Raw genomic sequence first — 26,594 nt, forward strand, 5'->3', positions numbered from 1 at the left:
TATATTTCTTTTAATTATTATTTAATATAAAATAATAGTTTAAATACTAATTCGTTTTCTATTTTTATTGAATTTATTGAGTTTAATCTTAATATTTTTTTTAATTTTAATTTTATTTTTTATCAATTTTATTCAATTTAGTCATTTTATTACGTCGTCTCAATAATTAATGAATGGTGTACGATGTTAATTATGTGTTAATTTGTGATTTTTTTAGATTTTCTTAATTCTATTATATTTAAAAAAAAATGTCCATGTGATCTCTACCCTCTTAAAATTTAAAATATGTGTATGTGTTAATTTGTGATTTTTTTAGATTTTCTTAATTCTATTATATTTAAAGAAAAATGTGCAAGTGATCTCTACCCTCTTAAAATTTAAAATATGTGGTGCTATCCCTCATTTCTAAAATTTTCATTCTAATTTTAAATGAACCTTAACCTTAAATTAAAAATATTTAATAAAAAATTAAATTTTAATAAAAATATCAATATAATATTTATAAGAAAATAAATTTAATTTCAGTCTAGAGAAGATAAAAAAAAATTATTTAAAAAAAAATAGGTTAAAAAAATAATAAATATAAAAATTAAATTGGATATAAAACATTTATTCGATATGTACACAAGTTTGATCTAACTAAACATTCTTTTAAGAAATTAAAAATTTTAAAAATTAAAAACAAATTAAAAATACATAAAAAACTTATAAAAAATACAAAAAAAAATCACAAATCGAGACGACCTACACAATTCACCATCTTTTAATTATTTAACTCTTAAACTCTAAATTCTAATTATTTAAACTGATGTTAACAAAATGAATCAAATTAAATAAAATTGATAAAAATTGAGGCTGAATTGAAAAATAAATTAAAAATAAATTAAATAAACTCAATTAAAAGAAGACCAAATTAATATTCAAACATAGAATAAAACAAAATCTTTCACCATATACGAATAAATATATTAATTTATTATTATATTATGCTTGTAATATAAATAAAAATGTATATAAAATATGAAAATGTTGTTATTAATTTATTAATAAAATAAATTGGATGTCTTAGAGTGTAGGATAACATTTTTGTTATCTTTTACATAAATTGAATTCGTTCTGATAGATAGCGTTGGAACTTAGTGTGCGGGGCATGACTCCCCTAGATTTTTTTTTTGAATTATATATAATATGTATTATATTAATATAAATTAAATTAAGTAAAATTTTATTATTTTTTATAAAATATTAGTATAAATATATATTATCGTGTTTGTGTGTATGTATTTTTTAAATATATATGATATTATATTAGTAGATAATGCTATTATAATATAACTAAGTTAATATATGAAGTAAATTTACATTTATTAAAAGCAGAGTGGAACAAAGGGAGAAAAGAAATAAAATAACTCTTAATGAATATAAAAGAATAAAACAGTTGTTAGAATAATTCTATAAAAAACAGTTAGAAATAACTCTTAGTGTTTAAAATTAAATAAATAATTATATTGTAAATGATAGATTAACAAAAAGTAATTATGGACGCAAAAAAGATAATCATCTTTATCTATGATTGCAGATAACAGTCAATGTTAATAATTAATAAAACATAAAATTAAATATAATAAATAATAAACAAATTATTGAGATATTTTTTATATTCTCTTTCACTCACATATTCTACTCTGACATGTTTTCTGTTGTTTTTGAAAAAAAAATATGAATTTAGACACAAATGGATTCTTTCTATTCTTTTTTGTCATATGTTTTATTCCATTATTAAAGATAGAATGAATGAATAACTCTTTATTTGTCTCACTTAATAGTGAAATATTAGTTTAATAAATAGTATTTTTCATTTTATGAGTTTTGTGTAGATTTAACTTTTTATGAATATATAAGGAAAAGTTGTCTTATATGTTTTTTCATGTATGTTAATTATGATTAGATTATCATAAATTTTTCTTTTAATAATTAAGTCTCTCAATTTCTTATTAGATTTTGATAAAAAAATTAAAAATTTTAAATTAAAAAAGTATATAAATAAAGAATAAAAGAATAGATTCATTTTTTTAAAAATGATAAAAAGGAATATACTAGTGAATATAAAAACAAGACAAATCTACTTTTTTCATATTTTGAATTCTTCACCTATTTTGAAGGATGATACTAAAGATCCAATTCTTGAATTAGAGAGAGATTGTGATCAGTTTTTTAAGATTCAAATAATTATAGTGCAGAGGGGTTTTATATTACATCTTTGAAACATATTTAAATTTTGAATATGTTATTTTGGTCACTCCAAAATTTATGGTCAAAATCCGCCAATGATTATATATGTGAACAATATCTTTCTTTGTTTTTCTTCATAATTTTTGTTGTCATTTTCTCAATCTTGTTCAACTTGTTCGATATCTACAAATAGTGGCGGATCTTCTTGAAGAGGGTCATGGTCACCCCAAAATTTTGAATTCTTTTTAATTGTAATATATATATATATATATATATATATATATAATTTATTAAAAAAATAATTGTAGGTAATATATTTTAGGAATTGATGAACATTAAATTGTGTATCTTTTTATTTATTTTATAAAGCACAACATTTAGTGTTAATAAATAATAAAACATAAAATTAAATATAATAACGAATAATAACATATAGGTTTAATTTATCTCTTGGTCCCTTTTTTTTGTCAAAAAAATTGACACTAGGCTATGTTAATTCCACCAACAAAGCAAACCATCCATATTAAGAGTTTCAATTTTAATAAAAAAATCATTGATGTGCTTCAAGAAATTTAATGAAATTTATCGTAAAAGACCAAATTGCATCAATTCTTCAATAATCGAAAACAAATTGAAACTAAAAAAACTGGAGGACCAATTTAACATTTTTAAATGAAAACATGAATCAAAAGAGTAATTAAACAAAATATTTATTAAAAATATTTTTTATTTTCCTTCTCATTGTCTTTTTAGTTTTTCACAAATTATATTAATTTCTCAATCTCATATGTTTTCTTTTTGTTTTTGAAGAAAAAAAAAAGTTAGAAACAAATTTATTATTTTTGCTCTCATTTCTCATTTATCTTAATTCTTTCTTGTCTCTTGTCTCAATAATGAAAACATTATTTTTATCTCATGAGCTTTTTGTATATTCATTTTTTATGAATATAGAAGAAAAATAAATAATGTATTATGTGTTTTTTCATAACCGATTTTTAATTGCGACTTGACTATAATATATTTTTCTTTTAATACTTATGTGTCTCAATTATAAAAAAAATACTATGATAAATTATTTTTTAATATTATTTACAAAAAAAAAGTATATTGATAAAGAATTAAAGAATAAATTCGTATTTTAAAAGTGATAAAAAAGAAACTATTGATGAAAAGAAGATAGATTCTACTTCTTCACATATTTTGAAGCATTATAATAATTGTCAATTCAGTTAGAGAAGTAATTTTTTAAAGCATTATACTAATGATAGAATCTTATGATCCTAACATTATATTACTTTGATCCCTCCAACACTTTTGATCAAGATATGTCACTGTCCACAAATTCAAATTTTTAAGATATTTTTCATATTACTCATTTATTGTTCTTTTATGTTATTTCATTGAAATGGTGTGTTGTATTTTATGAAATACAAACCTCGTTTCTACTTTGATCATTAGTTTTTAGAACACATATTTAATTATTTCTATTTTAATTTAATTTTTTTCATCAGAATATATAATTCTCAATTTCAAATGTTTAATTAAGTATTTGATGATTTGAACTTTTAATCTTCTAAGTAAAAATCATATTTCACCCTTAGTTTACTTTTATTTAAAAATCATTTGTTTCTTTACAATTTTTATTTTTTCTTTCTTTCGCAATAGTTTGTGTAACATCTTGTTTAATAGTGTCAAATTACTAAATAAAACATTAAATATTGATAGATAGTTATAAGCATATATATATGAGATATTAATACAATTATCCAAAATAATAATTATAATAATATAAAATATATACAAAATCACTAAAGATATCTAAGAGCTTTTCAAAAAGAACTATATTTGTAAAGTCTCACGAACCCTCAACACTACTCAACAACATCACCGTTGTCCACTAGTGGAGTATCATCACATGTATTCTCCTCTACTAACACAATTAAATTATCATTGCAAAAGAAACAAACAAAACACAAGCAAGACCAAACATACAACATGATAAGCTAGTATACAAAAGAAACATCATATATAATTAAATCATACCAAAAACTCATACATGGTATACAACATATCTATGTCTATAATCATATACGCAGTTGGCACTAAACTCAATTATCCAAATACATGCATTTGATATCGGACTCACTGGTGGTATGCACCTGTGGTGGTTCCCAAACTTTGCAAAGTTTAGCCTGAAGGGTTAATCACCGAACCGCACACAAGGTAAATCCTCTTCGCGCCTAGGACCAAACAAGTTCAGTAACTAAGGCCTCCTGCAACTCTCACCACATAACTCATTCTATTATACTTTAGTGTGAATAATTATTAGAGTACATGACAACTTCATATTGAAACCATATGTCAATGCATACACTACAATTATCACTGTACATAATTTCTCCTTGAAATTCCTACCTCAACATCATACATGCTTACCACAATATATTCACTTATACTCATAGTATGAAAACCATAAAATAAGTTTCACATCAAACACAGAACATCCAAAAACAACTAAAGAGGAAAACATGCAAAATAGGGCATTTAGCGCTCAGCGCCATTTGCCTCGCAAAATTTGTGCACAACGCTAAAGTCTGGCGCTCAACGCTTTAGAACCGAGCTACTCCCAGACCTGTAGTGAACATTGGCGCTAAGAGACACCTGGGCAATGCCCAACACCAATCAGCTAGCAAAATGTGACACTCAGCGGTGAAATCCACTACTCAACCCCATATCAGATATCAACAATTTCATTTTGTGGTTTTTGGGCAATGTGGAATTGTTTCATAGCTCAAATTGGTACTCCTCTTTTGTTGGGTATAGATCCAAAACAGTTTTTAAATCATATTAGTTGGTACCAATTTGATTAATGACTCAAATTCCCCTTTTCCCCAATTACCACAAGATCAAACAACTAAACACACACAATTGATCAAGCAATTCAAATACTAAATTCATGCATAATAGTAAGATTCATTACCAATCTCAATCAACCATATATATGCAAAATAACAATTGCAATCAAACTCACACACAGGTAAAAACTAGTTTTCCTTACCTTCATTGATCAACCCCAAAGTTCTAGAACAACAATCACACTTCAACTCATAGGATGCTCTATCTATACATAGAATTATCACAAACATTATCAGACGATAACATTTTCATCAGTGATCAGTAGAGACTCAAGAAGAAAACTGAAACTTCACATGCAATTATGAGATAGTCACATGCAAGCCAAATCAAACAGAAGTAACAAACAGAGGCGAAAATCTAACTTACCCCAAATGAAGAAACTAATCGATTGATCTTGATCAACTCGTCGCAAGGAGCAATTCAACAATTCTACAGTCTCTGATATTCAAAAGGACATACAAATGGTGAAAAGACTTAGAAAGAATTTTTTTATAAAGATAAAGTGTTTATAAGAAACGAGATCCCTTTATGAAATTTCTATTTATACTTCAATTTTTTATTATTAAAATAACAGGTGTCATTATTTTAAAACAATATTACTCTTAAAACAAAAATTGTGTAGGTTTTCACGGTTTAACTCATTTGACATCCAACATGTTTATTTAGATCTTCAAGTTATGATGAACAGATAAAATGTTTGTGCATTTATACATTAGTTTAAGCCATTTTTATTCATTTTTTGCATTATTGGAATGATTTCATCATGCATCATATTTGTTTTGGATCATACATTTGAATTTGTGTATTGTTTGTGTAAACATGTGTTTTGAGGTGTGCAATCATAGGTTTCGAGGGAGTTAGTGTCAAAAGTGAAAATCAGTGAGATCCACAGGTGCGTGGTGAATTTTTCCACGACTTGTGGATTTGACTTCAAAGGTGCAGGATTCAAAACAACGAGTTCCACAAGTGTTTGGTGGATTTTTCACGACTCGTGGATTTGGCTTCAAAGATGTAGGAATCAAAACAACGAGTTTCACAGGTGCCTGGTGAATTTGTCCACGATCCGTGGTTTTTGCTTCAGAATATAGAGTGCAAAACAACGAGTTCCACAGGTAGCTTGTGGATTTTTCCACAACCTGTGGATATTTCAGCGAGCAGTTTTAATATTACATAGACTAACAAAGATTTAAAAGAAAAACAAAAAGGAAGGAAAAGGGAAAGCAATTATGAGAGAGAGGCTACCACCTCAACAAAAGGGCGAAACGTGGAGAGATAAAAAGGAGAAAACAAGATTACACAAGGGTTCTTCTTCATCATCATCTTCTTCTTCTTCTTTCGTAGTTTTTAGCTTTTTTGTATTTTTTTACATTATGTAGAAATAAGTTTTCTTTTTGTTGGAGGATTGATGTAAATCTGGATTATAGTTTCTACTATTTACATTTGATGTTTTGTTATGTGATTTATCTTAGTGTTCTTCTGATTATGGTTCTATTGTTTATTCTATGAGCAATTTCACAATTGGAAAATTGGAGATTGTTTGCGATTATAAATTGAATAGGTTAGGTTATGTCACAATTAGAAAATTGGGCATATCTAATTAGTTTACAATATAAGTTATTATTGTTTTTCATGATTCTATTGAATTTGTGTAACTGACCTAAGCCTAAGGGATTGGGGGTTCGAATTTTTAATGAATAGGTTTTACTTATCTAAGGGATTAAGGGTAAAACAATTCTGAGTAAACTCAAGTGAATAAATATGTTTCTTGCATCAATTGAAAGGAGTAAAATTTTATAGGAAAGAGCATGAAATCAATCATTTGTCAGTTCTTATATTGATTTAAATTTTTGTTATAATTCTATGATTGTCATTCTATGGAAACTCATTTGCTCAAAATTACATGAATTGAAAATCTAATATTCAACGAGTCAATCCCAGAAAATGATATTTTATTACTACATTAACCATTGGTGCATTTGCCAAAAGTTTATCAAATTACTTTCTCTCTCATTATAAACTTGACTACACATTTTTTTTCTGTGTGATTTTCCTTAAATAATATATTGCATGCATTTAAAGAAATACAATCCTAAATTCCATCAAATCAATTGTTTAAAGGATATACATTTGATAATATATTTTTTTTAATATTTGTATTTGTTGTTTTTATTGCAGGGGAGTATGACTCTCAATTTCAAATAGAAAAAAATTGATTTTTTTATAATTCAATACAAACTCACCTTAAAATTGTCTCAAGCTGTTTTTATATAATTAATATTATCTTCATTGTGTCTCATTTCTTTAGATTTTGTAAAGTGTGATAGTTTTACATTAAGTCCTCAAAACAAATAGTCCAATATCAGTCATTTATTGGAGAAATGAAAACTAATAAAAATTATTTAGTCATTACACATTATGATTTTGACCTCATAAACCTTTTATTATTCGGTCTGAATTTTAAACCTGCCCTGATTAGTTCAGGTACCACTATGCAGCGAGGGAATGTGTGAAAGCACACTTGCATTGTTCTGAGTTTCCGTAATCTTTGGGTCCATAGGCTTCCCTTTCAGAAAATTTGAGTACCATTTAGCAGAGAGCTTAGGTTTTCTCCTTAAGTTTGGATCATTCATATCTACGTAGTATAGACCATAACTTAATTCATATCCACTTCCTATTTCGAATACATCCATGAAGGACCATACAAAATAACCCTTCACGTTTAATCCACTCCTGTCAATGTGCCCAAAAGAAAGGAAAAAGAATAAACAAAAATCACCCTTTTAACTTTCCTTCGCACTTCAAAATGAAAATAATACTACAAGTACCTGAGTACATCAACCATGCTTCCTATGTATGCATGCAAGTAATTCACCCTCGACCAGTCTTCTAATGGTGAATTATGAGGTGTTAGTTGGCCTGCAAACCTAAAAAGGGTTACCATACAACAACATAATAGGACAGTTGAATATGTTGAAATGCAAGTTAGAAAATTGCAAGACCATTTTCATGTATGAAAATTGGAATATTGCCATAAGCGTTCCTTAGTGAGTCTAACATCCTTAGGAGAATCTTGGGAGTAATTGGCACCTAAACCCATCAGCTGATTAGTGGAAAAAGTATTGAAGCTAAATCTTTAAGGGAATAAAGGAATACATAGAGTAGAATAGCACCGTGTTCATGCTATTACCTCAAACTTTGTTGTAATATTTGGAAGATATACTGCAACCAGAAAGAACAATAATCATCACAAAATTAGAGGAAGATGGATGACAACAGAGACCGAAGTTTATACAATCTGAACAAGTTCTTAGCAATAACAAGGTAATATTAAAGTTTACACAGGATTTTTAACGTTTGTTGGCATGGATTATGGAAGTTTATTTATTGAAGCTTTGAATTGATAAAGGGCGAGAGACATTGATTGAGAATTATATTTCCTGGCCGGATGAATTAGAAAATTTAAACACTATTTAACCACAACAACCCTTATATTCTCTGATAAACAGGAAACAAAATCAGATATATGGAAACGCAAACCCTTTATCAGTCGCTGAAAAATATAAAATAGCATATGTCAATAAGTCCAATTCCATGTATCTTAGAAAATGGTCCAATTCCATTCGTAAGAGTTACTTGATAGTACCTCCCACAATAAAGAAACATTTTTTCAACATAGATATAGAATTGGTTATGCAATAAAAATGGGTCAGGGAAACAGCTTGTGACATACATTGTAATTTTGCTGAAAAATCTGCTAGGTAATCCCTGTTCTCCTTCTTCAGGTTGTCTGGACTGTCCTTAACATAATAAGAGAAATAAAAGTTTATTCCTAAGAAATCGATTGATCCCTTCACTAGATTTGATTCCTTTTGAATGAAGGAAGGAAGCCTTGAGCCAGCATTCTTTTTCATTATATCCGGGTAATCTCCAAATATAAAGGGATTCATAAACCTGCGCTCACAAATCATAACAAAACCAACTGTATAATGTATAAAACATTGAGATATAAAACCATTCATGAATTTCATAAATGGTACAGAACCAGTATTTCAGTACATCTCTAAAGTAATGAACAATTTATAAACTCCATTGTTGGAGATCACATTATTGGGATTATTTATATTTTTCATGAGGGTTATAGGGTTATAGTCATTGAGAGATTGTGATTCTATCTATATATATAACATAAGTCTTCACATATACATTTGACACCACTTTGATCCCAAAACCTTAAGGCAATGGTGTTATGGACCTGTATTCTTATATAGTGTTTAATTTTGTCTATTCTATTCAATATAGAATTTTTGACTCATACTTGAACTATTCCCAACTCACATAAATGTGATGTGACAGATTGTGCCTAGCGATCGAAGTGTTACAACGCAACAGACTTGAGGTGGGAAATAAACACAGGTTCAATAGTTTATTCCTTGTCACATCGCATTTTCTTTTATTTTTGACTTGCAAGATGTGTGTATTGTCACGCTTTAATTTTAAAGAACATTTATATGAAGGTGCATGTTATAGATACAGAAATCTTATTTCTTCACCTGAGTTAAATGATTTTTGAAGTGTTGCTCCTTTGCAATATCAAGATGCAAATTGATGAATGTCAACAGGTATTGCAAAGAGATACCATGCCTAGATCGTTACTTACCACCCAATGAAGAAGTCTTGGACCCTTTGAACGGCCATTATATCTTCAGTAGAATTTGTTTGAGGAAGAAAACCCTGAAGAAGGAGACTAAACCCAATAAAGCCATGCTGCATGCCCTGCATCCAAAATAAATTGTTTACCGAATAAATTAAACTATCTTGTCACCATTTCCAAAAGACATCATCAAGATGATCACCTTTCCTTCTATCCTTCCTGATCATGGTTTAAAATGCAAATATAAGGCCTAATGAATGACATAGTGGAGTGGCTAGAATGGGGCATTTGATTCATAATATTTACCTGGTATTTCTTCCTATATACCCTAGCAGCTGAAGCGTGTGCTAACAACATATGATGGGCAGCCAAATATGGCTCAGTTGAGGAATTTCCTCTGGAACAGTTCATTATAGTGTTAGGAGAACACCTCTGAGGTTGTAAAAGTCCTAGATCATAGCCCATTAGTACATGTATATTGGCCTCATTCATAGTAGTCCAATACTTAACTCTGTCTCCAAATTCTTTAAAGCATACTTCTGCATATTTTGTGAAGTCTTTCCTACAAAAATACATATATAAGTATGTTATACCATTTCTCAATATCATGCCTGATATAATTTGCACAATCTCTATCTAGGACAAGACTGTAACACAACTAGAGACTTGAAGTTTGGGGACCATACACAACTCTTCGACTAACCCATCCTCCATATTCATCCTCAAGTGCTTGTGGTAGGTCCCAATGGTATAATGTAACATGTGCTTCTATTCCTACATTAAGAGAAATCATAGAACAAAAACATATGTATTAGATAACCTGGAAGAACCTCTTACGTATTAAGGAAAATCTAATCTGCACAAGAACCATGGTTGATCAATTCATCAATAAGGTTGTTGTAAAACTGTAGTCCCTTGGGATTCACTTGTCCTCTTCCTTCTGGTAATACATGGAAGCAACATGTCAGAACATGGAAATAATAATGTTTGATCCGAGCAACTATCTTCAGTTGGAGTCAGAGAGACTGATTGCCCCTAAATTAAACCAAGTGCGTGTATCTAATACAACTTAGTTATTTTAGACATTAGTTTAAGAGTACTTTGACCACAGTTTGATGATCACCTGGAATAAGCCTTGACCATGATATGGAAAATCTGTAGGCTTCTAAGCCCATATTGGCCATGAGGTTAACATCTTCCTGCAGGAAAATCAAAGTAGGATATTAGCTTAAAACAAACTATAAAGTATTTTTAGTTGAACAAGAATTTAAAGCAAGTGGATCATACAAGACGCATCTTTTGTGTATGCGTGCATGTATATATACACTTACACTCCAGGGTCACTAACCTTGTATTTGTGATAATGATCACTTGCAATATCTCCATCACCTGCATACAGATCCGCTGAACATATTTTTTGCATTAAATTTCTATGAAGAAAATAAGAGCAATAACGCTTAAAAGAAATGAAGCATAGTGTACGTATGAGAGTAGTAGTGAGTAAAGGGTAGTACCATTTCCAGCATGAGAGAAGGTGTCCCATATGCTTGGCTTCCTGCCATCTTCATTTGCTGCACCTTCAAGCTTTCACATCACGCCAATCACAAATTCATGACATATGAGAACAAATTCAGCAAAGAATCACAAAACTAGGACAGTGAAGAGTGTAAAAGAGACAGAGAAGAACCTGGTAAGCCGAGGTTGATGCGCCAAACACGAAGTCAGGAGGGAACTGGTCTCTGCTCAAGGCATGAGTACCAGGGTGGACTATCAGAAGCACCAACCCTATAACTGCAAAAACCTTCATCATCAACCTCATTCTCTCTATGCTTTTCTTCTCAGTGCCGTGTTCTGTTTTAATGTTTTCACCATGAAACACAAATGACAAGGATACCGGTTTGATTCAGCGTCTATTTCTTGTCTTTTTTTTTCTTTATTTATTTATTCTGACTCTTATGAGTTTTTCAGAAGTTCATATGTGCCCACACCTATCTAGCGATGTATGTGAAAATGCGGCTGAAATTATCTTGCAGAAAAAAAAATGAAAAAAACATATATATAAAGCAATACACTTTCTTTCCCTCTCAAGAAAAAAAGTATAACAAAACAAAGAACATCAATTGTGTCGCTATAATTTGAGGTGTAACGTTGATATTTTCTCATGGCGAAGGCATTATTGTGGCAAAAGGTACTTATGAAACATTTTTAAAAATTAAAGTTGCTACGACATTAGGTAATAAAGAGTGACAACAAATCCCTAACCTGAGTTACTCCTGAATGAGTGGATTGCAGTAACTACGTAAATCGTTTATGGTCGCTGTAACTCGCTTGGTACCATTGGAGATTAGAAGCTAGCCGTTACTTCGCTTCCCGCATGAGTGGAGGGGATAAGGTTATATTTTAATAAGTGAGACGGTTTTAGTTATCTTATTTTAAAATATTATATTTACTAAAACTTAAATAAAAATTGGAAAAAGTAAAAATTAAAAAATTTATAAAAAAATCGGGAATAATTTAATTGGTGTTTGATAAAAGTATAAAAAAAATTATATTGTCACTAAATTTTAAATTGCAATATAAAATATATAAATCTATATTTTTTAAAATTTATGATTTTAATACGAAAAAGCAAAAGATTTTACACTGTACGAATACATTTATTCATTTATTATTATCATATTCACACGTGATTTTCACATAAATAAAAAGGTGAATAAAAAAAGAAAATGTTGTTATTACTTTATTAATAAAATAAAATGATGTCATAGAGTGTTTGATAACAATTTTCTTTGTCGTCTTTTATATAAATTGAATTCGTTGTAATTTATAGGGATAGATGTGAACAATATCTAACTTATTAGATTGAGTATAGCCTTATAGATTGAGTATGGCCTTATACTTGTCTTTATTTTTATATTTATTATTGTTTAAAATTATTAAAATATAATCTAAGAAAAACTTATTTTCTTTGATATATGTTTTCTTTTTCATTTCATTTGAAAAAAAATCCTTCTTCATTGTTTCTCTTCACAATTTTCTTTTAAATTTTTCTGTCTTGTTCAACTTGTTCAGTATCCACACACTCAAATCTCTTTCTGTATTATTATTTTATTTTATTTCATTCAAATAGTTTATTGCATTTTATAAAATAAAAGTCTCATTTCTATTTTCATCATATAGTTTTTAGGATACATATTTGATTATTTATATTCCTACTTAATATTTTATTTATTTTTATTGTGTATTTTTTATCAAAATGTATGATTCTCAATTTCAAATATTTAATTAAGTGTTTAATTGTGTAAACTCTTAATTTGATGAGTAAAAAATCTATGTTATTTTATTATGTTCCACCTTTAGATACCTATCATTTGAAAAATATTTGTTTTTTACAAATTTTTTCATTATCTCGCAACTGTTTGACTTATTTGATATCAAACATGTTTATCCGGATCTTCAAATTACTTTCCCTCTCATTGCATCCTTGATGACACATATTTTCTTTATGTGATTTTGCTCAAATAATATATTGCATTTCAAGAAATACAATCCTCAATTCCATAAAATTAATTGTTTATAGAACACACATTTAATTATTTTTATTTGTTTTAATATTTTTATATGTTTTTTTTTAATGTAAGGGAGTATGACTATCAATTTCTAATAGAATAAAATTGATTCTTTCTACGGTTCAGTACAAACTCACCTTAAAATTGTCCCAAGTTTTTTAATATAATTATTAAATTGGTATGTTTGGTTTAATATAATATAATAATTTGTTGTCATGAATATTTTCTTTTCATCATCTAACATATATTTAAGTTCAAAAAATTAAATATATAAATATATATATATATATATATATATATATATATATATATATATATATATATATATATTTCTAAATTATAACTATTATTTGTTCCGACCGTAAGTCCGACAACATCGTTATGATCAACCACTGCATTTTCGAGATATTTGTTGGGAATCAAAGTATGAGTCTAAGTCTCACAATGGATATAAATGAGAAAATGGAGCATCATACAACGATGAAGACCCATAAACTTATTGCCTTAAGGATTTAGGTTGAGAGTAGTGTCAATGCCTTATGTGATAGGACTCAGGTCTCATTGGTATTGTATCTCCCAATGACCTTCTCGAAAGACCCAACAGTATTGTCCGCTTTGGAGTGTGGAGCTTCGTCACGGTTGCGCTTGACCTCGACTCCTAAGCGATGTGAGACTATTTGGTGTACCAGAACAAGTTCCCGAGTTGAGGGCATCATCCCCATAAATGACTTCGTCACAGTTTTTTTCCTTAAAACAAGGGATGAGGGAGGAAAGAGTTTGGGAAACGATCATATATTTGACCAAGATGTATTGGAACCATCTTGGTCGATATGTGCAAGTCCAACACAATTCGACATGTGCAAGTCTTACATAATACAAAAAACAATATATTTGGCTGAGATGTACTAGGACCATCTTGGTCTAGATGTTCAAGTCGAACACCATCTTAGATGTGCAAGTCCTACCCAATATAATTACTTTATTTATTTTATTTTTGTGATTTTATTCAAAAGATGTATTATAATATTTAGGTTAAAATATATATTTGGTCCCTATTTTCGTATAGTTTTGTTAACTTAGTTCTAATATTCCTCTTTTGCTTAATTAGATTCATATTTTCGTCAATTTTGTTTACTTTGATAATTTTTTACTACTTCATTTAAATAATTAATGGTAATGAACAATAAAATGTTAGGTGTGTGAGAATAACCGTGTGTGTTGTGTGAAGTGTGTAAGAGTGAGAAGCACCAATTAAGTAACCAGTGCTAGTGTATGTTATATGTAGTTATGGTGTCTGTTGTGTGGTATATATATATATATATATATATATATATATATATATATATATATATATATATATATATAAACTAATAATAACAAATATTTTATGTATATAACAATATAATTAATAATATGTATAATAATAATTATTATTAGTAATATATGTATATAATAATGAATAATAATAAAAATATATATAATATGTATAATAATTAAATGTATATAATATTAATACATTAAATGATATATTTATATATAATTAAATAATTATTATAAATAATATATATAGAGTAATTAAATATAATAATAAGTAATAAAAATAATGTATATAATGATTAATAATAATAATCATTATTATTAGTAATTTAAAATAATATTAATTATTATAAATAATTTAATATAATTTATTTAATTCTTTTATTAAAAATTATTAAATAATAGTTTTTAAAATTTAATATATTTATCTAATCCAAAAGTCATTTTTTATATTTTTTATCATAAAAAATATTTTAGTAATCTTCAAATTTTACTTACTATAACTTTTTATTTTTTTATTTCATCACTCTAATCACTTATGTTACAAAATTAATCTTTAAATTCATTTACTTGCATTTAAACCTATATGAAAAAACACACATAATCTTTCATTCAAATTCACCCGATTCCATCCGATATCCTAAATCCTTTTTTTCGTCAAAACACACCTAAAGAAAATAAACTGACAAAAAAAAAAACAAATCCATAAATCAAACAACCTTTTTTGACTAATCAACCATTAAAGTAGTGCCTTTACTAAAAGTTGTTTGAATGGAGACACAAATTAATATTTTATTTAAAAAGTCACCCAATATCAACGATCAGTCTAAAATGTCACCTCATTCTAGAAGTAGTATATTCTTATATTCATGTACGAGAACAAGAATTAAAAAACTTACCTCAATAAAAAGACAAAATTTTAATGTAAAATAACATTTTGAAAGTGATAACAATATATTTTTTTTTTTACAGAATAAAACCATTCTTTCTTTAACTTTTTCGCCTTTAATAAATTTAGTTGTATTATTCTTGTTTTAAAATATCATTTAAGTCACTTCAAGAAAGGAATAAACTAAATATTATTAAAGCCAATTTTTTAAAATGCTAAAAAGAAAACTATTATTATTATTATTATTATTATTATTATTATTATTATTATTATTATTATTATTATTATTATTATTATTATTATTATTATTATTATAACATAGCAAGTACGAGTTCCTTCCAGGCGGCAAGAATACACCTTTCATTTCTTTCGGTTCAGATACTGTGAATATGTTGTTCTCTATATGTTTGTTGAATTGAATATTGAATATTGAAAGGCACAAACCTCAATGATGGCATCATGTTACTTTAGATTCACAGATGCCGTATTCAACACGCCCCTCCAAACATATACGCATTATTCATCAAATTTGGCAAACCTTTTGTGCCATTTCAACCCACCAGACAAAGTGGTCAACTTTGTAATTTCCACTAGTGTGCTTGTTCTTCACTGAAGTAGAAATTTCCACATAATTCTGACGCATAAACGTTGAATCCAAAGAAACCAGTAACAGAGCATGTGTTTTTGGTTGTCAACACACTAAAACAGTGCAAGGCAAAATGAAGAGAAGCATAGAGAGTATGGGTTTGATTCTGAAGGCTTTTGCTGTTTTAGAATTAGTATTGGTGATAGTCCACCCTAGTGCTCATGCTTTGAGCAGAGATGAGTTCCCTCCTGACTTTGTTTTTGGTGCATCAGCTTCAGCTTATCAGGTTCTTTTGTAGTTTCTTACTTTTCACTAGTATAATACACTTCATTGCTTCTAGTCTTTTTGATTCTGTAGCTCAATTTGTATTCATATGTTATGAATTTGTAACTGGGGTAGTTTGAAAGGTTGAAGGTGCAGCAAATGAAGATGGAAGGAAGCCAAGCATATGGGACACTTTCTCCCATTCTGGAAATGGTATTAGTATTACCCTCTACTCTCACATATTTATTTTGAAATCATGTCTAAGGTTTAATGTTACTATTTTGATCAGAGAAATTTAATGAAAAAAATTGTTTTCAGGGAATATGTATGTAGGTGATGGAGATGTTGCGTGTGACCAATATCACAAATATAAGGTCGGTGACCCTTGAGCATGTCTAGAGAAAACCAAAAGAAGCTGTTGTATATTATACACACACATGCATGCATATGCACAAGATGAATCTTATATTCGCCACTGCTCTATATTCATGTTGTTCACCTAAAAAGAGTTTGTAGTTTGTTCTGAGGTAATAGCATACCTTGACTTCCTGCAGGAAGATGTTCAGCTCATGGCCAACATGGGTTTAGAAGCCTACAGATTTTCCATATCATGGTCTAGGATTATTCCAGGTGAGATAATCAAACTTTTGTCTGAGATATTCTTAAATCAATTTCTAAATTTCTAAAATAAAATGCAAAAGTAATTTATTAGGGGCAATGAATTTCTGACTCCAGTTGAATGTAGTTGCCAAAATCAAACTGTTATTTCAATACTGTTCTGACCTTGCTGTTTCCATGTATTGCCAGATGGAAGAGGACAAGTGAATCCCAAGGGACTACAGTATTACAACAACCTTATTAATGAATTGATAAGCCATGGTTCTTATGAAACAAGATTTTTATCTTCAAGTTTAATTAAACAACTAAGAGGGATTCTTCCAGGTTGTCTGATGAACATTTACTTTTTTCCTTTTTTGATTTCTCATAATGTAGGAATCGAAGCACATGTTACATTAAACCATTGGGACCTACCACAAACACTTGAGGATGAATATGGAGGATGGGTTAGTCGAAGAGTTGTGTATGGTTCCCAAACTCCAAGTCTCTAGTTGTGTTACAGTCTTGTCCTAGATAGAGATTGTGCAGATTAAATCTGTCACGAAATTGAGAAAAGGTATCTATTGTGATTAACACATTTATATATATGTTTGTAGGAAAGACTTCACAGCATATGCAGATGTGTGCTTTAGAGAATTTGGAGACAGAGTTAGGTATTGGACTACTGTGAATGAGGGCAATGTGCATGCAGCATTCGGCTATGATGTAGGATTCTTACCACCTCAGAGGTGTTCTCTCCCTATAGCTAACTGTTCCAGAGGAAATTCCTCAACGGAGCCATATTTGGCTGCCCATCATATGTTGTTAGCACATGCTTCAGCTGCTAGGTTATATAGGAAGAAATATCAGGTAAAAATGATGTAACAACTGTTCCATTCCACTGTCATTCATAGGGCATTCTATTTGCATTTTGAACCATAGTCTAGCAGGACAGAGTTAGAGGTGATCACCATGAGGGTGTCATTTCAGAAAATCTCTTTTGATTGCAGGGCTTGCAGCATGGCTTAATTGGGTTTAATCTCCTTCCTTTTGGTCTTCTTCCACGAACAAATTCTACTGAAGATATAGCTGCTACTCAAAGGCTCCAAGACTTCTTCATTGGTTGGTTAGTAACAATCTGTGCATGCTATGTCTTTCTAATGCTTGGAATAAATTAACTGTAAAGTGAAGAAACAATATTTCTATATCACACACTCTGTGTGCAAGTTAGTTAAATAGTAAAGAATATGTTCTGACTGTGATTCAATTCTTAACCTCTTTGTTTGTTCCCACTTCAAACAAAAGCACACTGAATTGTTAGGTTTATCACATCTAAGGTACTATCTATTTAACTAACAAAAGTGTTTATAAACAACCTTTAGCTTTAGATCTTAAGCTATGTGAGACTTTTTTTGTTGAACTAAAACAACTTTGGCTGAATGGTTCTATTTCTCATTTCTTTAGTTTGGTTTCGCCACAATCACAAGAAAAACACAAAAATGAAAGAAAATAACTATACTATAAAAGAAGGTTTTATACATCAATGCCACACATATTACATACGCATAGAGTTTCACATGTTTTCTATATATGGAACTAAAGAAAAGGAATAACGGAAAACTACTACAACAATTAAGACAAGATTCATTTAATTCAGGCGGTAGACGGTATAAAATCTGACTAAACTTAACACTACTAGACCCTATAGTAGACTATATTTTGTGCTCTCTATCGGACAATCATGATTTAGAGATGTTAGGAATCCAAATATGAGTTGAAAGTTTAACATTGAGTATAAATAACAAAGTTGAGTAACAATAAAGAAAAAAGACACACCTTATCTTAAGACCTTCACGAGACTCTTAAACTTTAGTGCAGAAGATGAACTCCTTATTAGATAGGGTGTAGTGTTTGTAGCTTCTCCCTAAAAGGACTTGGGCAAATCAACTACCAATAACATACTTCTTATCTGCTCCAAAATGGTTTTATTTATTCTCTTAGTAAGATAATCTTTTTCAAGGTGTACCTACAACTGTCTTATGTTTCCTTAACCTTTCTTTCTTGCAAAACTCATTAAACTGCTTTGATACAGACTCCAATCCATTGTCAATTCTAAGCACTTGAAGTTTGGTTACCTATTGATTAATGGTCATGGTGTGTCACTCCTTAAATCTTTGAAAAGTCTCAGTCTTACTTTTCAAGATATAAATCCGCACCCTCCTCTAGTAATGTCTATGATAGTGAGGAAGTAAGGCCCTGCACCATGAGTTAGAGCTTGTGTTGGATTCCAAAGGTCTGTATGAGCACACTCAAAATATCTACTGCACACACGCATACCATTCTCAAACTTCAATTTTTGAGACTTTTCAAGTATGCATTAATCACAAAATTCTTGATCCTTCATTTCATCACCTCCTAACATATTTTGCTTGTCCAATTCCATCAAACCTTTCTGACTTATGTGTCTTAACATCAAATCTCAAAGTTTTGTCTTATCTTACAGTTTGACTAGCATAAATGCATAGTCTTTATAGAACCATCTAGTATGTAAAAGTTTTAGGAACTACAAATGTTTGCTTTAAAGTCCTTATAGTACCTCGTTCAATCTTGGTAGACAAACCCATAAGATCAAACATACCAATTGACAAAAAATTTCTCTATCTTTGAAACATATTTCATATCCTGTAAAACCATCTCCCAGATGTCATACATTTTCAATCTAATTGACACCATGTCTTGCACCTTACGGGCTTTATTGTTCCCAAGAAAAACTATGCCTCATTCTTTCAGTTTTAAAGTCTCAAAGAACTCCTCTACTGGACACATGTGATAAGTGCAACTTGAGTTCATGACCTAGCTCTTCTGTGTACCTAACACTAATGCCACTAACACTCCAACAGCTCATTATTGTAAGACACTACAACAACATCAACAAATTCTGTTCTAAAATGTGAGTTTCTACACCTCTCATTCCTCTCCTTCTTTGGATACTCTACCTTGTAGTGACCTTTTTTGTGGCAATCGTTGTACTAAGGTCCTTTTTCCACTCTATTGTATGATGAATGCTTTGACTTCTTCCGTTCCACCTCCCTCCTTTAATTACTCTTGAAGCTTCTTTAGTTCCTTAGTTTGAATTGAGGTTTGTACTTTTCCAAAGTAATGGTTTGTTCTTTCCCTGACAACAGAGCATCTTTAAAATGTCCAACCATCTTATGCAAGGTGTTAAGAAACAATAAAGTCTTATCTTCATTTTCGAGCTTCACTTTAATGTTCTCCAAATTGTTTATGTTGTTAAATTATATTAGTTGCTCTACTATCATTCTTGATTTTCTCATCTAATGAATACAACTGTTGCTTCAAATAGAGTCTGTGTAAGAGATCTCGTCAAACAAAAATGACTTAAGTTTCATCCATATTGACACAACAATTCTCTCCTTCACAAGTTCCATCAATGCCTTATCCTTCTATACACAAAATTATGGAATTTTTCGCTTTGCTGATTATGTTAGTCTTTGCCTTTTGAGACGAGGAGGCCAACATGTTCATCTCACTCACCCTTTATCGCATCAATAGATTCTTGATGTATCAAGATAACTTCCATTTTGATCCTCCATAATCTGAAGTAATTCTCGGCATAAAACTTCTCAATATCAAACTTGGTGGCCATATGTTCAAACTTTGATCTTGACTTTCTTCCTCTCGTTCCTCGCAAACGATGCCAATTGTTGGGTTCACAACAATCACAAGAAAAATACAAGAACAAGAATGAAAGGACACAATTGTATTATAATAAAAGCTTTTATACACAAAATGTATCAACACAACGTATATTGCATAAACATGCAATTTTGCATGTTCTCTATATATAGAACTATGGAAAAAAGAATAAGAGAAAGCCAAAGACACAGTTAAAACAGAACACCATTTAATAGAGGTTGTAGATAGTAAACAATCTAACTAAACTTAATACTACCAGATGCTCTCTAGTAGGCAGTCTTCTTTGCTCTTCATTAAACAATCATAATTTAGAGATAATACATCAAATTTAGTGATGAAATTTTGAAAAAATCCCGTAAACTTTCCCATGCAAATAAATGCGTAGCTTTCAATTATGCATTAGCTGATACAATGGGCTTTTGTCTCTGATTTGTCCGTGCAGGTTTATGAATCCCTTTACATTTGGAGATTACCCTGATATAATGAAGAAAAATGCTGGTCCAAGGCTTCCTTCCTTCACTCAAAAGGAATCAGATCTGGTTAGGGGCTCCATCGACTTCTTAGGAATAAACTTTTACTACTCATTTTATGTCAGGGACAGTCCGAGCAGCCTGCTGAATCGCAATAGAGACTACCTAACAGACATGTCAGTAGAATTTGAAAGTATGTCATATGCTGTTTCCATGTCCTATTTTTGTTGCATAACCAATTCTATATTGAGGTTCAACAAGTTACTTACATAGAAATGTTTCTTCATTGTCAGAGGTCTAGTCCTTAATTGTATGAATCAAGTTACTTATAAATGGAATTAGACTTATTTACTTGCTATTTTAATTTTTTTCAGTAATTGTACCGTTGAATGAATCGTGTTCCAGCATTTGTCGTTGTTGTTTACTGTTGATCTTAGAATTCTTGGGGTTTTTGGCTTCTTCACCTTTTGCTAATCTTTTGCTAATACATTTTAAAGACCTTCCGGTGCTCCACTATCCTGATGGAATTTCTTCTGTATGCTACCTTGTCTCCCTCAAACATGAACTTTTAACATAGAGATCAGATTCACACTATATTTTCATTTCTTACCTCTGCATTCAAGTCTTCCTCTAAACTACAAGAATCCACACCAGTGTAAAATGTTATACCACGTCCTGTTATAGCATGTTTAGTTAGTTGATGAAATCAATCTGTGATGTCATCCATGTTCCTCCATTTTTGTGGAAGTGAAACCACTAATTATGTTCTTTCTGGTTGTAGGAATTGATGTAAATGATACATCATTTAGCGGTGAGGTAACATATCAAAAACATTTTGTTATTCTTGTCTATTTATTTGTTTATTCTTCTAAAATGTAACTTCAATACTTCCCACTAATCCGCTGATTGGTTTAGGTTCCAGTTACTCCTGGGATTTTCCTACGGATGTTAGACTCACTAAGGAATGCATATGGCAATATTCCCATTTACATTCACGAAAATGGTATGAAATTTTCCAATTCATGAAATGCACATTGCATATCTTTTATGGAATTCAAAAGTTCCATGTTTCTTTTATCAACATATTCAACTATCCTACTATGTAGTTGTATGGTGAGCCTTTTTAGCTTTGCAGGCCAAGAGACACCTCGTAGTTCATCATTAGATGACTGGTCGAGGGTGAATTACTTGCATGCATACATAGAAAGCATGGTTGATGCACTGAGGTACTTCTACTTTTATTTCCATTTTCAAGTTGGAAAGTTAAAAGGCTGTGCACTCTGTGTAAAAATAGTCGTCAATTGTGTCAGAAAAGCTAACTTTTGTATATTCTATTCCTTTGTTTTTGACACATTGACAGGAGTGGATTAAATGTCAAAGGTTATTTTGTGTGGTCCTTCATAGATGCATTTGAGTTATTGGTTGGTTATGAATCAAGTTATGGTCTATACTACGTAGATATGAATGATCCAAACCGAAGGAGGCAACCTAAGGTCTCTGCCGAATGGTACTCAAATTTTCTGAAAGGGAAGCCTATGGACCCAAAGATCACAAAGGAAACTCAGAAGAATGCAAGTGAGCTTTCACACAAACCCTCACTTCATAGTGCCACGTACAGTAATCAGAACACGTTTAAAATTCAGAGCGAATAAGTCTTCTGATGTCAAAACAAAATCATATGAAACTTTTAGATTTTGCTCAATGTAACAGTTTTCAGTTGTCATACAGAAATATGGCATACACGAACACTGGTCCCATACTTATTGGAATTGTCATTGAATAATGGATGTCAGTAACTTGAACTTTAGTAGAATTTAATATGGCATACTTAGTGGAATTTACTCATTCTTGGCAGATTTCATCTTAAAACTAATTCACATTAACCAAAGTTATCCAACAAATATATAAGTTGGTGTTTACTGAAGTGAACGAGCTCACCAGAATATGTTATCACTAAGATCAGCTATAGATTCTGATGCAATGTCAAATATAATCTTAAAAGCAATTGATATTAAGCAAAATTGTATGACAAATATTTAAGTTACACTTCAAAAACAGAGAGAGACCATGTGAGAGTTCTCGATAATTCTTTTTCCCAAATCAAATTAAAAAATAATAATCAAGGTGTTCTTACCTATAGATGGCAAATAAAGCTCCCGGTGGGTATTACTCGAACCTGTCTCCGTTTTGACGGGAATCCCCGTATTGACTGGATATGGGGATGGATATGGGAAATCTCCGACTTTTTCAATTGGGTACGAGGATGGTTATGGGTATGTACATATGCCTGCCATAATACCCGTCCTCGCCATATCTCCGTCATCATTTAAATTATTAAAATATTCACAATTAATTAAGTAACCATATATATATATATATATTTCATTTTTTTATTTCTTTTAATTATTTGGTCTGTCATGAAACTCATTCGCATCTCCAATATATTTTTGTATCTTATCATAACATTTATGTAATTATGTTAAAATAATGTATGTCAATTAAAAAAAAAATTGTGTCTCATATTTGAATATCTCTATTATTTTTTAATATTTGTATTTATTGTATATTTTCCTTTCACATGAGTATGTTTAATACTCTCAATTTAATTGTTTAATAGCATAAATCATTCATTTACTAAGTAATATACAAAAAATTCTTTACTTATTTTTATTAATTTTTGTTTCATTTGAAGAACTCTTTTGTTTCGCTAAAACAATTATTTCTCGACCATTAAGTATATATGTTGATATTTGAAAAATATTCTTAGATGTCTAAGGTAGTTTTCATCTTATAATACCCTTAATTATACATTCGTTTTCCTTTGTGTGATTTCTTTCAATAGTTTCTCAAATTGTTTCTAAGACATACATTTGTTAATTTTTTAATATTTTTATTTGTTGTTTATTTTCATCATGTAGAATACTATTTCAGTATATTTTATCTAATTATTTTTTATTTTCTAACTCATTATATCAATCATACTGTAATTTTTCACTATAATCGTATAAATAACTTTTATTTACTACAATATCAAAATTTAATGTAATTGCCATGAATAATTTTTTATCACCATCCAACATATATTGGAGTTCAAAAGATACAATAATCATGTTAAATTTGTTTTATTATGTTTATTATTTGTTATTTGCGTCATTTTGATTAAGTGATGTATTATCATTTTTATTAGTGTATAAAAAAAGAGATTCATTAGAATTTAAAAAAATTGAAGTAAACAAACATTTAAAGTATATTTTAATTTGAATATTTGTTATATTTTTTTAAAAAAAAATTTACATTTTATCAACTAGGTTTCATTAATGTTTGGAGTTTGCAAATTTAATAAATGTTTTAGTTCTCATGAATTTTATTTGGTATTTCAATCTAAAATGTAAATAATTATAATTTATTTCAAAGTATTTGATATCGAAGAAAGAACTATCCTCCTAATATTGAATATTTGATAATATTATGTTTCCTTTACCATAATTTTTTATTATTTTATAAAAATTAATTAAAATTTATATTGAGTAGTAAGGAAACGGGTATGGGTATGGGTACAAGATTATACTCGTTACTCGGTGGGGATGAGGATGAATTTTTTTTATGGGGATGAGGATGGGTAAGGGATAGTGAAACCCATCCCCGCCCCGTTGCCATCCCTATTCTTACCAGAAGGCAGTGGCGGATTTTGACTACAAAATTTGGAGGGGCCAAAAAATATAATTATTTGACTATTAGATTGGATCATTAGTATAATGCTTTAAAAAATAACTCATCTAACTGAACAATTTGATCATTGGTACAATACTTTAAAATATGTGAAAAAGTAAAATCTATCTTGTTTCCATCTTCATTAACAACTTCTCTTCTATCACGTTTAAAGAATGAATCTTTGGTTTTATTCTTCATCAATATAATTTTAAAAAAGTTAATATTAAAAAAATAATTTATCATAATCTAATGAGAAATTGAGAATCGTAATTATTAAAAGAAAAATATCTTATAATCAAGTCACAAAATTGATTTGAAAGAACACATAATACATTATTTTTTCTTCTATATTCATAAAAAAATGAATATACAAAGTTCATGAAATAAAAAATAATATTAATAACTATTAAACTAATAGTTTATTATCAAGTGAGACAAGACAATTACCGTTTTTTTCAAGGAAGGAAGATAATAAATGATAAATGAGAGCAAAAGTAATGAGTTTGTGTCTAACTTCTTTTTTTCTTCAAAAACAAAAAGAAAACATGAGGCTGAAAGATGAGTACAAGTTTGTGAAAACCTAAAAAGACAATGAGAAATAAAATAAAAAATATTTTAATAAATATTTGTTTTAATTACTATTTTGGTTTTTGTTTCCAAAAATGTAAGTTGGTCCTCAAGTTGATTTAGTCTCAATTTGGTTCTGATTTTTTAGTCGAAATTTGATATTCTTTTGACAAAAACAAAGACAAAAAAATAATTAAATCTAAATATTTTTACTCTTTATTATATTAAATTTTATATTTTATTATTTATTATGCTTTATAAAAAATTAAAAAAACACAATTTAAATTTCTATCAATTTTTAAAATACATTAGTTATAATTTAAAAAAAATCAAAAATATTTTGAGGGGGCCAAGGCCCCTCCCTGCTCCATATATAATCTGCCACTGCCAGAAGGTACAGATTCCATGGACGAGTTGTGAAAGGAGTGAAGTTTTGGTCTTTCTTCCTACACCTCCAAGCATTTCTTCTACCCTTCCAAAATTTCTTTAAATTCCCAAAAAAACCCTTTGACCATTTAAGGAAACTCACGGACATCACACTCCCAAAATTACTTCTGGATGTCGACTTCCGGAAGTCAAAATATATGATTTCCGGAAGTCAAAATTAGGGGTGGCAAACGGGCCAGCCCGGCCCCTTTTGGCCCGGCTCGTATGTGGCCCGTCAAAAAACGGGCAAGGACGGGCTGGCCCGTCAAACAAAAACGGGTCAATATTCACAACCCGTCCCGTATATGACGGGCTAACAGGCCGGGCCGGGCTGGCCCGTCTAGTTTTTTTTTAAATTTTTTTAATTAGTTTTCAAATTTTTTAATTTGTTTTATTTTTTAAATTTGTTTATATATACATATAAATTATTATTAAAGTCATATTTAATCAAATAAAATATTATTTTAACTTTTAATTGATTAGTTAATGTTTTAATTAGATAAGTTAAAATAATTATTAAATTTACATATTAAATTATTCAATTATAACTAATAATTCAAACTTAATTTGTAGGTGTTAATGATTTAAATTATAATACTATTATATATTTCTACATTTAAAATATATAATCTAAAAAATTAATTTTTTTAATTATTTTTATTGTATTTTATTTTTTTAAAAC

General features: G+C 29.3%; 2 protein-coding genes across 4 annotated transcripts; one reads left to right on the forward strand and one right to left on the reverse strand.

Moving 5' to 3' along the window:
- Positions 1–7,495: 7,495 nt before the first annotated feature.
- Positions 7,496–11,811, reverse strand: LOC114184910 (beta-glucosidase 11-like). 3 transcript variants are annotated; one of them, XM_028072304.1, is made up of 13 exons: positions 11,487–11,809; positions 11,314–11,383; positions 11,148–11,203; positions 10,923–10,998; positions 10,668–10,739; positions 10,486–10,573; positions 10,106–10,361; positions 9,806–9,921; positions 8,879–9,099; positions 8,336–8,367; positions 8,148–8,235; positions 7,974–8,064; positions 7,496–7,878 (listed from the first exon to the last, which is right to left on the reverse strand). In XM_028072304.1, the coding sequence occupies exons 1-13, from the start codon at positions 11,616–11,618 to the stop codon at positions 7,626–7,628; spliced, it is 1,551 nt and encodes a 516-aa protein (XP_027928105.1). In that variant the 5' UTR covers positions 11,619–11,809; the 3' UTR covers positions 7,496–7,625. The 3 variants fall into 3 exon arrangements, with proteins under 3 accessions (XP_027928105.1, XP_027928106.1, XP_027928107.1); XM_028072305.1 differs by lacking the exon at positions 10,668–10,739 and having other exon boundaries at positions 11,487–11,810; XM_028072306.1 differs by lacking the exons at positions 8,148–8,235; positions 8,336–8,367 and having other exon boundaries at positions 11,487–11,811.
- Positions 11,812–16,001: 4,190 nt separating this feature from the next.
- LOC114185417 (beta-glucosidase 11-like) lies at positions 16,002–23,053 on the forward strand. The gene is made up of 13 exons (XM_028073130.1): positions 16,002–16,446; positions 16,568–16,637; positions 16,743–16,798; positions 16,979–17,054; positions 17,232–17,303; positions 17,418–17,505; positions 17,639–17,891; positions 18,032–18,147; positions 21,181–21,401; positions 21,990–22,024; positions 22,124–22,211; positions 22,344–22,434; positions 22,569–23,053. The coding sequence occupies exons 1-13, from the start codon at positions 16,294–16,296 to the stop codon at positions 22,858–22,860; spliced, it is 1,611 nt and encodes a 536-aa protein (XP_027928931.1). The 5' UTR covers positions 16,002–16,293; the 3' UTR covers positions 22,861–23,053.
- The last annotated feature ends 3,541 nt before the right edge of the window (positions 23,054–26,594 follow it).

Source organism: Vigna unguiculata, chromosome 5 (assembly GCF_004118075.2).
Source record: "Vigna unguiculata cultivar IT97K-499-35 chromosome 5, ASM411807v1, whole genome shotgun sequence".
NCBI classification, from domain to species: domain Eukaryota; kingdom Viridiplantae; phylum Streptophyta; class Magnoliopsida; order Fabales; family Fabaceae; genus Vigna; species Vigna unguiculata.

What these genes read in the sequence shown, in the direction of transcription:
- LOC114184910 (XM_028072304.1), bottom strand. Translation starts at nt 11,618, where the DNA reads ATGAGGTTGATGATGAAGGTTTTTGCAGTTATAGGGTTGGTGCTTCTG. An exon ending in TGATGAATTGATCAACCATG is followed by an intron (nt 10,574 to 10,667) that starts GTTCTTGTGCAG and finishes CTCTTAATGTAG; the next exon opens with GAATAGAAGCACATGTTACA. An exon ending in AATTTTCATACATGAAAATG is followed by an intron (nt 8,065 to 8,147) that starts GTCTTGCAATTT and finishes TTAGGTTTGCAG; the next exon opens with GCCAACTAACACCTCATAAT.
- LOC114185417 (XM_028073130.1), top strand. Translation starts at nt 16,294, where the DNA reads ATGAAGAGAAGCATAGAGAGTATGGGTTTGATTCTGAAGGCTTTTGCT. An exon ending in TATATAGGAAGAAATATCAG is followed by an intron (nt 17,892 to 18,031) that starts GTAAAAATGATG and finishes TTTTGATTGCAG; the next exon opens with GGCTTGCAGCATGGCTTAAT. An exon ending in AGCATGGTTGATGCACTGAG is followed by an intron (nt 22,435 to 22,568) that starts GTACTTCTACTT and finishes ACACATTGACAG; the next exon opens with GAGTGGATTAAATGTCAAAG.